General features: G+C 41.0%; 1 protein-coding gene and 1 pseudogene across 1 annotated transcript; both read left to right on the top strand.

The window, feature by feature from the left end:
• Nucleotides 1–463: 463 nt before the first annotated feature.
• On the top strand, nt 464–5,948 carry LOC115740049 (annotated as a pseudogene).
• A 1,375-nt stretch (nt 5,949–7,323) lies between these two features.
• Nucleotides 7,324–12,970, top strand: LOC115740050 (potassium transporter 5-like). The gene is made up of 9 exons (XM_030673414.2): nt 7,324–7,491; nt 9,249–9,471; nt 9,596–9,844; nt 10,502–10,540; nt 10,627–10,887; nt 10,979–11,031; nt 11,257–11,371; nt 11,578–11,832; nt 11,969–12,970. Exons 1-9 carry the CDS (start codon nt 7,324–7,326, stop codon nt 12,859–12,861), a joined length of 2,256 nt encoding a protein of 751 aa, XP_030529274.1. The 3' UTR covers nt 12,862–12,970.
• The last annotated feature ends 1,078 nt before the right edge of the window (nt 12,971–14,048 follow it).

Raw genomic sequence — 14,048 nt, 5'->3', positions numbered from 1 at the left:
CGGCGCCACATATATATGTGCAAACCCGGTATTTCACTCCCGAATGAAGCACATTGTCATAGATTACCATTTCGTTCGTGATCTAGTTGCAAGTGGAATTCTTCGCGTCTCTCACATCTCAATCACGGATCAACCGGCATATGCTCTCACAACACCATTATCCAAATCTCGGTTAAATTATTTGTGACCCAAGATTGGCGTCTTTGATGGAAGCCCCATCTTGCAGGGGTGTATCAAGGATAATGGCACAGATCAAGGAATCAATATCAAATCAAATCACGCTAGTACAAGCAAATGCTAAGATCAAGGGATTGTAAATTCAATTTGATTGATTCTAACGGCACGTAATCTCTTGTATAAATACATGTACTCGCACATGGAAAATGTATCGGTTAGAAAAATCTTTTCCTCAGAATCCTTTCAATTATCATAAACCTTTTAGAAAAGACCGGAGAGAAGATCAATGGCGGAGAACAAGGTGGTGGCGATGGGGGGAGAAGAAGAGGAGCCGGAGATCACGGTGGACACAAACGAGGCAGAGAAGCTAAACATGAAGGAGCGGAAGGTCTCATGGGCAAGGTTATGTCACGTCGACTCTCTCAACCTAGAGGCGGGTCGAGTTTCCATGTCCCATGGCTGCTCGTCCAAGGTGAACTGGCAAAGGACGATGAGTTTGGCATTCTAGGGCATAGGCATGGTGTACGGTGACATAGGAACATCTCTGCTCTACGTGTATGCGAGGACGTTCACGGAGGGAATTAAGGACACTCGGGATGTTATCGGGGTTCTGTCGCCGATCATCTACACGATTGCGCTCATTCCCATGCTCAAGTATGTCTTCATCGTCCTCTTGGCCAACGACAATGGCGACGGTACACAAGTCTATCTCTATTGTGCTTCACATACTAGGGTTATCAGCATGATGTTCATGATTGCTTGCTATTCCCAGTTCCGGACGTAAGAAGTGAAAGGCTGGAAAGCAGTTTTTCCTAGGTTGACTCATGGGTTAGTGTGCAAGATCAATTGCTAGGTTTTCCTCTTTCTTAGATGTACTAACAATGTGATTTTAGCTTTGGTGGATTTACGACCACAGAACCATCCTTCGATCCCCAGTTTTAGAGCGGATTCTCCTTCTTTCTTTCCTATTCTTGAAATCACAGAAGATGAATGCCCGGAGTCCATTAGGGGATTGGGCATCTTCTTCTTGTTCCCTCGGATGATGAAGGAAGAATTAAGACAAGAGAAGAGCCACGTTAGTCCATTGACTTTAGGATTTTTTTGTTTACATCTTCTCCAATCAAAAGAAAAGCTCTGTAGTATACTTTCACAATTCTGAGTCGTGCGCCCCGTGCGCATGTCCAGGAGGGACGTTCGCGCTGTACTCTTTGATCTGCAAGTACGCAAAAGTGAGCTTGATCTCGAATCACCAGCCGGAGGATCGAGATCTTTCGAACTACAAGCTCGACCCTCCATCAAACCAATTGCGACGGGCTCAGAAGATCGAGGAGAAGCTCGAGAACAGCAAGACCACCCAAATCGTGCTCTTTCTCGTCACCATCATGGGCACTTCCATGGTCATCGGCGACGGTGTTCTCACTCCATCCATTTCAGGTCTAAATCGCCATCCTTACTCAGATGCCCGCATTACAAATTATGATATTGGAAAACTTAAGACAAGATTTTTTTCTCAACAATGGAAATGAGAAAATTGTCTAAAAAGTTCTAAAACTATTGTATTTTAGTCCTAAACTTTTTAATTGTGCCAATTGAGCCATAAATCATTCCATATTTTGCCAATTGAGTATATTGCCGGAAATCATTGATGTAGACGTTGACCGTTCTACTTGACACTGTCAACACTAACGTGGCTATTTTTTTTTTATTTATATTTTCCAAAAAATTATACATTTTATATTTTTTGTATTTTTTCCTTTTTTGTCTTCCCTTATCTTGCCTTTATTTTTTTCTTTATTGCGGTCGGTGAGGTTCCTCGACTGAGGGCGAGGCTACCTTGCCTAGATTTGGGCGTGGCCAGGCGAATGCGTGACCCTTGTCGACCATTGTAAAGAAAAGAAAAGAAAAGAAAAGAAAAGAAAAGAAAAGAAATAAAAATTCTAAACTATTAAAATATTATTAAAAATTCTCCACGTCGGAGTCGGTTATGCCACGTAGGACGACGGCCATTCGCGATGGACTCAATTGACACAATTAAAATTATAAAAAAAATGGCACTATTAAAAAGTTTATGACTGAATTGGCAAAAATACAATTAGTTTGGGATTTTTGGACAATTTTCCCAATGAAAACACATAATCACTCCCTAAAAAATTAATGAGCTTGTCGAGACGCGCGTATCTTTAGTGAAACGTTGCATACATAAAATTCTTTCTTCCAAGGAAAAACTTAAATTGTTGCACGTGTAATAAATTGCCTTTTCTCAAGTACTAGGCAAATTACACTTATGACTAATCATGCCGTAGATTCGGGTTAACCATTAGGGAATTGATTATGTATCAGTTTTTGGATGACTGTTATGCTAACAATATGTTTTTGGTCACAAAAAATAAATAATAAATATTTTAAAATTGCTATGGGAGTCCACTCTTTTAAGAATTTGTAGCTAACAACATACATACTATTATTATCACATTCACTCACAAATTGTTATGCTAGCAAAGTCCTAATCATTATTGCAAAATCAAATATATATGACTTCTAAAGAAAGGGAAAGGGGATAAGGATATTGTTTGCATCTTGGATGCTAAGATAAGCTCTCAGGTCCTTTCTCTTTTTCTTTTGGGATACTGCAGTTCTTTCAGCAGTGGGCGGGATCAAGTCATTGCACAAAGGTAAGTACAATGGTTAACTATTAGCAAATTGATACTATATATATGCTTCTAAAATCAATAAACTTATTCATCCATAAACGTTTTGTTTATGCATGGACATGCAGATGCGGTGGTGGGGATATCGGTGGCGATCTTGATAGTCCTTTTCAGCATCCAGAGGTTCGGGACGGACCGGGTCGGGTTCTCGTTCGCGCCCATCATCTTCATCTGGTTCGCATTCGTCAGCGGGATCGGGCTCTTCAACCTGTTCAAGTGCAACATCCGCGTGTTGACTACTTCAACCGAAACGGCAAACAAGCCTGGGTCTCACTCGGCGGCATCTTTCTATGCATTACAGGTCCTTATCTACACGCTTGTGTGTTTGTTTTTTCTGGAAATATTGTCCAAAAATCCTAAATTTATTGTACATTTACCAATTAAATCCAAAATATTTTAATTTTGCCAATTTAGTCATAAATCTTTTTACGTTATGCCAATTGAGTCAATCTAAACAATTTTTGGCCGAAATTATTGACGTGAGGGCCGGAAGTGGATCATTGACGTGGACGCCTGCTCTTTTACTTGGCATGGCTGGCGTAGATGTGAACAATTTTTAACAGCATTTTAACATATTTTCAAATTGTTTTATATTTTTGTATTGTTTTTCTTTTCTTCTTTTCTTCTTCACTTTCTCTTCACTATGGCCGGCGAGGGATGTGGCCCCGCCGGCCACACCAAAAAAAGAGTGAAGAAAAAGCAAGGAAGAAAAAAAAAAAAAAAGAAAAAAAAAGATAAAAAGTTCAAATGATTTATTAAGATACTATTAAAAATTGTTCACGTAATGCCAGCAAGGTCCGGCATCCACATCGGCAATTTCTAGCCAAGAATGACCGAATGGACTCAATTGGCAAAATTTAAAAAGTTTTAGGACTGAATTAACAAATTAACAAGTTCATGACTGCATTGATAAAAGTGTAGCAAGTTTAGAACTTTTCGGACAATTTTTTCGTGTTTTTTTTTAAACAAGTAGGTGACAGTTTTAAGCTCATTGATTTGAACGGTTGGATTGAATCAGGCACTGAGGCCATGTTTGCCGATCTGGGTCATTTCAATGTTCGAGCAATCCAAGTAAGCAGCTACAATTTCCTTTGATTACTGTTTCAACACAAGGAGGCCCATTTTGTCTTCAGGATTTTTTTTTTCTTCTTGTCTCCGAGACTCCGTCCACTAAGCAAATGATGCCAAGAACAAAACCACAAGTAAACAGAAAAATAAAATGTCATATATCACTTTGGGATTTACCCAAATTAATCGCTTGGAAGTTTCATTGAGATTGATTATATGGGTGTGCAAAAATGGATGCAGATCAGCTTCTCTTGCCTCACATTTCCTGCACTTTTGACCGCATATAGTGGACAAGCAGCTTATCTCATGAAGCACCAACACAATGTCAATGGCACTTTTTATGACTCAATCCCAGGTATGTAAAATTTGGAATACAACTCCTAATTTGAGATTTACCATAGATATAATCTAGAAAAGCAAATAATAAGAACGATTGCCATGATTGAAACTTAGAAGATTGACCCAAATTACGCTCTTGAAAGTTAATAAGGCTTCATGCCCACGGCACAAATGAACCTATATTTGATAATCTTTCGTGACTCCTATTGATCGATGAGCAGATCCACTGAACTGGCGGATGTTCGTGGTGGCAGTCGCCGTGGCGATCATCGCGAGCCAGGCAATTATCTCGAGGGCATTCGCCATCATCTTGCAGTCACTGAGCTTGGGCTGCTTCCAAAGGGTCAAGGTTGTTCATACGTCGGCCAAGTACGAGGGCCAGGTTTACATACCGGAGGTGAACTACATGCTCATGGTCGCCTGCGTCTTGGTCACTGCTTGCTTCCAGACCACGACCAACATCGGCAACGCCTATGGTAAGTCCAAATTGCTAGGCTTCGTTGATGAACTAATTTAATTTCCTTTCCAATTGAAACTTCCAATAACTTGCACTCCCGAAATATTCCTATTGGACCTAATTTTGTGGCTTTTACAATGTTAATTTGTCTGCGAACATTTGGTTGCAGGAATTGCTGTGGTAAGCGTCATGGTGATCACGACTTGCTTGCTCACTCTCATCATGCTCGTGTATGGAAGACAAGCATTTTGTGGATCGTGCTCTTCTTCACTATCTTCGGTTCGATCGAATTGCTCTATCTCTCATCGGTCCTCTAGGGCGGTTTCCTGCCACTCGTGTTCGCGGCCGTCCTCATGGCCGTCATGATCATCTGGCATTATGTCCACAAACAACGGTACATGTACGAGCTCAAGAACAAGGTCTCAGCCGAATACATCAGAGATCTCGCCGCGAACCCAAGCATCAACTGTATCCCTGGGATCGGCCTCCTCTACTCCGAGCTCGTGCAGGGCATTCCTCCAATATTATCGCATTGTGTTGCAAGTATTCCGTCTATCCATTCAGTTCTAGTCCTAGTCTCGATCAAGAACCTCCCGATCAGCAAGGTTGCGGTGACGGAGCGGTTCTTGTTCAGGCAGGTTGAGCCGAGGGGCTTCAGGATATTCCGCTGCGTCGTGCGGTATGGATACAACGACAAGATTGAGGAGCCGCATGAGTTCGAACGCAAATTGGTGGACAACTTGAAGGAATTCATCCAGCAGGAGTACTTCTTCCTTGAGGCTGAGAAGACAACCAACAAAAATCTGCCGCATTCGCCACCGCTAGCAGAAGATGGTTGGGCCAACGGATCAACCATTATGCAGGAGTTGCTGCCGCGGCAAAACCCGTCCAATCGCTCCTCCAATTCTATCCAATCGTTTAATGCGGCCAAGTCAACATATTCTTCCAATCCAACCGTGTTCAGTCCGACCCGAGTGGCCGAAGAGGAGATGCAATTCGTGCAGAAAGCGATGGAGACAGGTGCCGTGCACCTCCTCGGGGAAGCTGAGGTGGTCGCCAAGCCGAACTCGTCCATGTTCAAGAAGATCATTGTCAACTACGCCTACAGTTTCCTCAGGAAGAATTTCAGGCAAGACGAGAAAATCATGGCGATCCCAAGGGATAGGCTTCTGAGGGTTGGGATGACACATGAGATATAAATGAAAAGAGAACGCTCAGTATGATCAAATAACAATGAACAATTTTTAGTGGGAAAGTTGCCAAATGCATGTATAGAGTGAGAGGACAAGTTGAAGAAACATCATGTCCATGTTTCATAACTAATGGCTTTCTCTAATACAACAAATGTTTTGATATCCATCCAAGAGACCAGCCTTCGAGACGACAAATCTTATGGCAAGATTTATTAATTCCTTTGCGAGATCAAGAAATTAATTCGTGTGTTATTCGGGCTAAGCATTGTGTGAGTTATTGGATGGGAAACACTAATAGTATTTGTGCGACTCTAATTGTGATCGTAATCTTTTTCATATCCCTGAATCTATAGTGGAATCCTATGCTGGTTTCTTCATGGTCTCATCGACGAACAATGTAAACTTACACCACTCCAAAAGTTCCTTTTAAAAAAGGAATTACTTGACGAATGTATTTTCGCTCTTTCATCAATCTTCAGCCTTGCCAAAGACAGAGTGATCGATTGAGGAAATTAGACCACAACACAACCATGTATGTATATGCGGCAATGTTAGTCCCTCATTCCTCACTTTACATCCAAATGGCCTAATTAACTTACATTAAGTGAGACCCCATAATCACTATGATGAGTGATCTCGAAAATTACTTTGGTTGTGACTCATAAGATTTGTCACATTCAAATCAAATGCTTGCATAGTGAATCGACCTCCAAGGGGTCATAGTCAGTATGAAAAACAAAGTTGGTGACATGATTTCAAGAAAATAATAATAACATTATTGATGTCAATGTTAGATGTCCGTTCTCTCCTAGGGAGAATCAAAATAATTAGTAGATAGAACATAGGAATACCCTACAAGATTTCCAATAGAAACCCGGATGGTTTAGCAGCATTGGCAAGACTCAATTATGGTGTTTTTAATGGTAGTGAGTTCAAATTCTGTAGATAGCACCCATAAATAAAATTCATTTCTTCTGAATAGAGCCTTGAAACAAAAGCCAAATACATCGATAATACATAAGTTAAGACAGCTGATGACTCATGGAAACTGCACAGTTGAATTTATCTTAACTGGCTTCTGGAAAAGCGACAAAACCGGGCGACTTTACCAAATCCACCGATGAAAACCCAATCACCTTGACCAGAGACTTAATGTTATCCTAACCCTTATACGCGAGACAAGCATGTCTCACTCATGAAGTGCCAAATTATCCAAATAAACAAACCCCAATGATCACCCTCATTTCTTCATCAAACATTTGGCACGATCCGCTCGGCAGAAGATTCCGTTAAGATGTCTTGCACTCACCAGGCCCCATAAAGAGAGATGATTCACTTCACATTGAACAAAGACGCAGAGAGAAATTCAGCAAGGAAAACAATGGCGGAGAAGGAGGAGGTGGTGGAGATGGAGGAAGAAGAAGAACTGGAGAACAAGATGAAGCTGAACAGGGAGGAGCGGAAGGTCTCGTGGGTGAGACTGCGTCGCATCGACTCTCTCAACCTGGAGGCCGGTCGAGTCTCCATGTCCCACGCCAACTCCTCCAAGGTGCTTATTGCAAATTTGGCATGTGGCTGTGCCTTCCGTCAGCTGAGTAGTACCTTTCGTTGATTTGAGTTGTGCGATTGAATGTGCGACTTTTATAATGAATACACTTGAGATATAATTTATCTCTCTAATAACGGTAATAAACATAACCACCCAGCAATTACGTTCCGTGTGGATCCCCTGCTCGATGACTTTGTCGATCAACTTCCTAAGTCTTGGTGAAGGCTCTCGACGATAACTTTCACATTATTATTGATGACCTCCTTAGCAAGTTATCGATACTTTTCAAGTTGTCAACTGTTCTTCTTCATTGATGACTACTGTTATTCACCAAACTCTGCTCCTATTGAGTAAGTTTGTCTCTTGTCGATTACAACAAAAAGTCGGTCATTTTTTGGTGTCAACATACGCCTCTGTCTAAAAGAATTGAATGATTCATCGATCATTTTAGATAATCAAGTCGTCAAATGCTCCCTTATCATCGGCAAGTTCGTTTTTCTCCTTGCCCAATTGCCTCTTATGTTGTTTTATTAAAAACAAAAAATCACAATTAATTGTGTTATGGCTTCATGAATGTTGTCATTTGCAATATTTTGTTTACTAAATCTTCTTTACTTGGAATTACATGGCCTTCTGTTATTTTAATTAGGCCACCTTTCAAAAGTAAATGAAAGATCTCGTCCGCCTTATTAATATCGAAGGAGTAAACTTTAGAGTCTTTAACCCCTACCCATTATTTTTGCTTTTATTTTGGCAAGCTTTAAGGACGGACAAACATAAGGATTAAACACAACGTTTTCACTTAGTGTTTAGACAAATGAGAGCTCCAAATCAACTATAGAAACCCTAACCTTAATTTTGATACCAATTGTTGTGAAATAATGTGGAAGTTAACGGAGCTTACAATTCAAGTTTAACACAAAAAGAAGAAATTACTATAGAAATCCACGAGGAACGATAAACTAGCTGCAAAGAAATTTATTTTGATTCGGAGAATACATAGTTTACAATCATTTAATTTTTAAGTGTTTCATCCCTCTAGATTACATCCAAAGCAAAACTCAAAAGTATCATGTAACAATCTCTCACAAAGAACTCACTTATAGAATTCATAGATTGAATATCCTAACACTGCTATTGCATGTTCTAATTACAATCAGATAAAATTTCACCTCTTACAAATGATATAAATAATTTTTATATCCGAAATAAAAACCACTTATGGGAATTCATTCAAATTAGGAAACCTACTTGGATCACATTTCCGTTATGGGTTCGGACTCGAGATAAATTCTCAACCAACCACAAGTGTTATGTTATAGTCTCTAATAGAGAACTTGCTTAAAAAAAAAAAAAAAAACTTGCAAAGAGAACCTTAACACTTCTCTTGTTCGCTCCAGTGAGTAATAATCAAGTATGTGTCCTATGTCCCCATGTGACTTGTCGACTCAACTTAGGAATCCAACTCCAAATGAAAAATATGTTAATAGTTCTTTACTTGTTCAAATCTCAAACCACAAACCTCATTCGGATTTGGAATTTCTACTTAGATTAGGTTTCCTTCATGAGCTTAAACTCGAGGCATAATCTCAACATAATAGAATCGTTTTCCTTAGTAAATTTGCCATTGCCGTTTGTCAATTCAAGAAGTAAAATGGAGTAAATAAGTTCTTACCCATGATCAACCGAAGCTACTTTTTACAGTTTGTGAACTTAGTACTAGCCATTTTTTTTTTATTAAACTGAATGATTCACAGGTGAATTGGCAAAGGACGATGAGTTTGGCATTTCAGAGTATAGGAGTGGTGTACGGTGACATAGGGACGTCTCCACTCTACGTGTACTCGAGTACGTTTACAAAGGGAATCAAGGACACTCAGGACATTCTTGGCGTTCTGTCGCTAATCATCTACACAATTGCCCTCATCCCCTTGCTCAAGTATATCTTCATCGTTCTCTTGGCCAATGACAATGGCGACGGTGCGCACATCTGACCATTTTTTCGTAGAATGACATGCCAAATTGCGTCTAGCTTTTTCTTCTTTATGGTGGCGACCGGTGACTTGATTTTCGTAATTCCAACTCGGGTGCACCGTGCCTGCAGGAGGGACGTTCGCATTGTACTCACTGATATGCAGGTATACGAAGGTGAGCCTAATCCCGAATCAACAGCCAGAGGATCGAGAACTTTCAAACTACAAGCTCGACGCTCCGTCAAGTCAATTGCGACGAGCACAGAAGATTAAGGAGATGCTCGAGAACAGCAAGACTGCCCAGATCATGCTCTTTCTCATCACCATCATGGGCACTTCGATGGTCATCGGGGACGGTGTTCTCACTCCATCCATGTCAGGTTGAAATACCCATCCCTTCTTGTTGTTCATCTAGTAGAGCCCTTTCGAAGAATTCTTTTACCCCAACTAACCGGGAAATACCTATGTTAAAATAAAAAAACGAATACCACAAGTGTCATAAAGTACATATGGCACTCCATTTTTATATGAATCACGCCACCCAAGTGAGATCAAAGTGAAAAGTTATGACACTCATGGTATAGTAGCTCATGTTTTTTCGGTTCATTGCTATTAATGTAAAGGAAAATTAATTGGGATATTGCACCTATAGTTTATATCATGGGAATTTTTTGTCATTAGTAGAGTGAAACAACATACGTTGAAAGCCTTCACCAAAAAAAAAAAAAAAAAAAACAACATACGTATAAAGAGCATTTAAACTTCGCACGAGAAATAAATTAGACAATCGACATGAAGAATTTCAACAGATTTGACTGTGATTTTGCATTTGATGAAAAATTCTGTCGATCACATTCCAACTTGGCGTAAATATTTTAATTAGAACGTGAAAAACCATTTCGTTTACATCGATGATTTATGATGCCGAAGGTTCTGATTAAGCCTTATTACGAAATAAAAAATATATGTTTTTACATCTTGGAAGCAAAGATAACCTCTCTGGTCCTTTTGTTATTTTCTCCTGTGGGTTCCTGCAGTTCTTTCCGCAGTGGGCGGGATCAAGTCACTGGGCCAAGGTAAATACAATGCTTGGTTGTTAGCAAGTTGATAATGCAAATATGCCTCTAATTCATCAAACGTACATTTATTCATGGCCATGCAGATGTGGTGGTGGTGATATCGGTAGTGATCCTGATAATCCTTTTCTACGTCCAGAGGTACGGGACGGACCGGGTCGGGTTCACGTTTGCGCCCATCATCTTCGTCTGGTTCGCGTTCATTAGCAGCATCGGGCTCTTCAACCTGTTCAAGTACGACATCGGCGTGTTGCGTGCCTTCAACCCAAAGTACATCGTCGACTACTTCAACCGCAACGGCAAGCAAGCCTGGGTCTCGCTTGGCGGCATCTTCCTCTGCATTACAGGTCCCCATCTGTCTGCTTGTGTGTGTTCTTTTGGGTAAACAAGTAGTTCACAGTTTTGAGCTCATTGATGTGAACGATTCGTTTGAATCAGGCACTGAGGCCATGTTTGCTGATCTGGGTCATTTCAATGTTCGAGCAATCCAAGTAAGTAGATACAATCTCCTTTGCCCTGACTTTCAACGGAAGGACTTTTTTCCTTTTTTTTCTTCTTGTCTCCGAGACTCCGTCCTCTAAGCAAATTATGCCAAGAGCAAAGCCATAAGTAAACAGACAAAAAAAAATGTCATCTATCACTTTGGGATTTACCGTCATTAAACGTTTACAATTTTGATTGAGTTTGATTTTATGGGTGTACAAAAATGGATGCAGATCAGCTTCTCTTGTCTCACGTTTCCTGCACTTTTGACCGCATATAGTGGACAAGCAGCTTATCTCATGAAGCACCAACACAATGTTAAGAACACTTTTTATGACTCAATCCCAGGTATGTAAAATTTGAAATACAACACCTAATTTGAGATTTACAATAGATATAATCTAGCAAAGCAAAATAATAAGTATGATTCCCATGATCAAAACTTAGAAAATTGACCCCAATTAGGCTCTCGAAAGTTAGTAAGGCTTCATGCCCGCAGTACAAATGAACCTATTTTTGATAATCTTTCGTGACTCCTGTTGATCGGCGAGCAGATCCATTGTACTGGCCGATGTTCGTGGTGGCGGTCGCCGCGGCAATCATCGCGAGCCAGGCAATGATCTCAGGGACATTCTCCATCGTCTCGCAATCCCTGACTTTGGGCTGCTTCCCAAGGGTCAAGGTGGTTCACACGTCCGCCAAGTACGAGGGCCAGGTTTACATACCGGAGGTGAACTACATGCTCATGGTCGCCTGCGTCTTGGTCACCACCGGCTTCCAGACCCCAACCAATATCGGCAACGCCTACGGTAAGTCCAAGTCTAGGCTTCTAATAACTTTACAATAATTTGGACCGGCCTAAAAATTTTCCCCTCGAAATATGCCAATTGGACCTAATTTGGTGAATTTTATAATTTAATTTGTCTCCTTAATGTTTGGTTGCAGGAATTGCTGTCGTGAGCGTCATGCTGATCACGACTTGTATGCTCACTCTTATCATGCTCGTGATATGGAAGACGAGCATATGGTGGATAGTGCTCTTCTTCGCCATCTTCGGCTCGATCGAATTGCTCTATCTCTCATCGGTCTACTACAAGTTCGTAGAGGGCGGTTTCCTGCCTCTCGTGTTCGCGGCCGTCCTCATGGCCGTCATGATAATCTGGCATTACGTCCAAAAACAACGGTACATGTACGAGCTCAAGAACAAGGTCTCAGCCGAGTTTATCAGGGATCTCGCGGCGAACCCAAGAACCAACCGTGTCCCCGGGGTTGCCCTCCTGTACTCAGAGCTCGTGCAGGGCATTCCTCCGATATTATCGCATTTTGTGGCAAATATTCCGTCTATCCATTCGGTTCTAGTCCTCGTCTCGATCAAGAACCTCCCGATCAGCAAGGTCGCGCTAGAGGAACGGTTCTTGTTCAAGCAGGTGGAGCCGAGGGGCTTCAGGATGTTCCGCTGTGTCGTGCGGTATGGATACAAGGACAAGATGGAGGAGCCGCACGAGTTCGAGCGCCGGTTGGCGGACAGGTTGAAGGAATTCATCCAGCATGAGTACTTCTTCCTCGAGGCCAAGAACAAGGATGACAACCAAAAGGATGAGACCACAATCCAAGTGGCCGAAGAGGAGATGCAGTTCGTGCAGAAAGCGATGGAGGGGGGCGCAGTGTACCTCCTTGGGGAAGCCGAGGTGGTCGCCGAGCCGAACTCGTCCTTGTTCAAGAAGATCGTCGTCAACTACGCCTACAGTTTCCTCAGGAAGAATTTCAGGCAAGGCGAGAAAATCATGGCGGTCCCAAGGAATAGGCTTCTGAGGGTTGGCATGACATATGAGATATGAATGAAAGGAGAACGCTACATGTGGTCAAATAAGACTCAGCAACTTTTAGTGGGAAAGTTGCTACATGCATGTTTATGGTGAGAGGAGAAGTTGAAGAAACATCATGTCCATGTTTCACAACTAATGGCTTTTCTAGCCCCACAAATGTTTTTTATTATGTACCACCCTTGCGTCTATTGATGAATGATCTTTGCCACGTAGTTGTACGTTACCTTTTCCTTTGCATTCTGCAAACTCAATAGATATACATCATACAGTACACACTAATGTTCCGGGCCCGTCATTTCTTTTCGTGATATAATACAAGTAATTCCATGATTGTTTAGCTAGTCATGAGAAGGTTTGAAGAATGCCCTTTAGGTAGGCCGGAAGCCTTTGTTTCTCTTTTTCCAAAGGCTTAGCCCAAGCCGAGACCGCACCGTATTGAGAAAACCTCCTATGAAATTTTGAAGTTGATAAAATAATTCATAAATATTTTTTTGCCGGGAATTCATGAATCTTTTATGAGCTCGATAAATGCAAATGTTGTCTATGTTTCACATAATACTCAAATCCACATCAAATTAAAAATAAGACGTATAAAGTTTAAAGATCCGTGAGGACGGGAAGGACCCATATAAAAAAAGGTGAACAAGTTTAGAAGAATGGGAAGTTCATAAAGACTCTAAGGTACCAAGGTGAACAGGACTATAGGATGTATATCAGTATTGCAAAATGGAAAGTAACACGATATTACCGGGAAACTTGATTAAACCGAAGACTGCTGATACAAGCGGAGCGCTTATATCACCTGTGCACAACAGCTTATCCCTTGCTTGCGTAATCTGAATAAAAAATATTCCATGACAATTTATATCTTCTGAACATTTACATCTAGTTAATTGGCTTGCATTCCTAAACGAAGATGTTGATTGATTATCAATTTCGTGGAAAGATATGACTAATTACCTGGAAGATCTCGATTGATTGTCAATCATCCAAAAGGAAAATTTATTTCCAAAGTTCAAGCTACTTTGCTTATGGAAACTGAAAGATTTGATTGATTTTTGCCAAAACTCTGGAAACTTAGATTGATTGATTTTGAACAGCTAAATATACTCAACAATTGTCCAACGAATAACTTGGAGATCGATGCTCATGAAGTTTTTCCAATGGAAATATTGGTTACCGAGGAATATAAAAGGACA

Source organism: Rhodamnia argentea, chromosome 5, assembly GCF_020921035.1.
Source record: "Rhodamnia argentea isolate NSW1041297 chromosome 5, ASM2092103v1, whole genome shotgun sequence".
In the NCBI taxonomy this organism is placed as follows: domain Eukaryota; kingdom Viridiplantae; phylum Streptophyta; class Magnoliopsida; order Myrtales; family Myrtaceae; genus Rhodamnia; species Rhodamnia argentea.
Note: the sequence above shows the minus strand (reverse complement) of the source record. Positions and strands in the feature narration are given on the sequence as shown.

Coding starts and splice junctions, on each gene's coding strand:
- LOC115740050 (XM_030673414.2), top strand. CDS start 7,324: ATGGCGGAGAAGGAGGAGGTGGTGGAGATGGAGGAAGAAGAAGAACTG. Junction 10,541..10,626: donor GATCAAGTCACTGGGCCAAG/GTAAATACAATG, acceptor ATGGCCATGCAG/ATGTGGTGGTGGTGATATCG. Junction 11,372..11,577: donor TTTTTATGACTCAATCCCAG/GTATGTAAAATT, acceptor ATCGGCGAGCAG/ATCCATTGTACTGGCCGATG.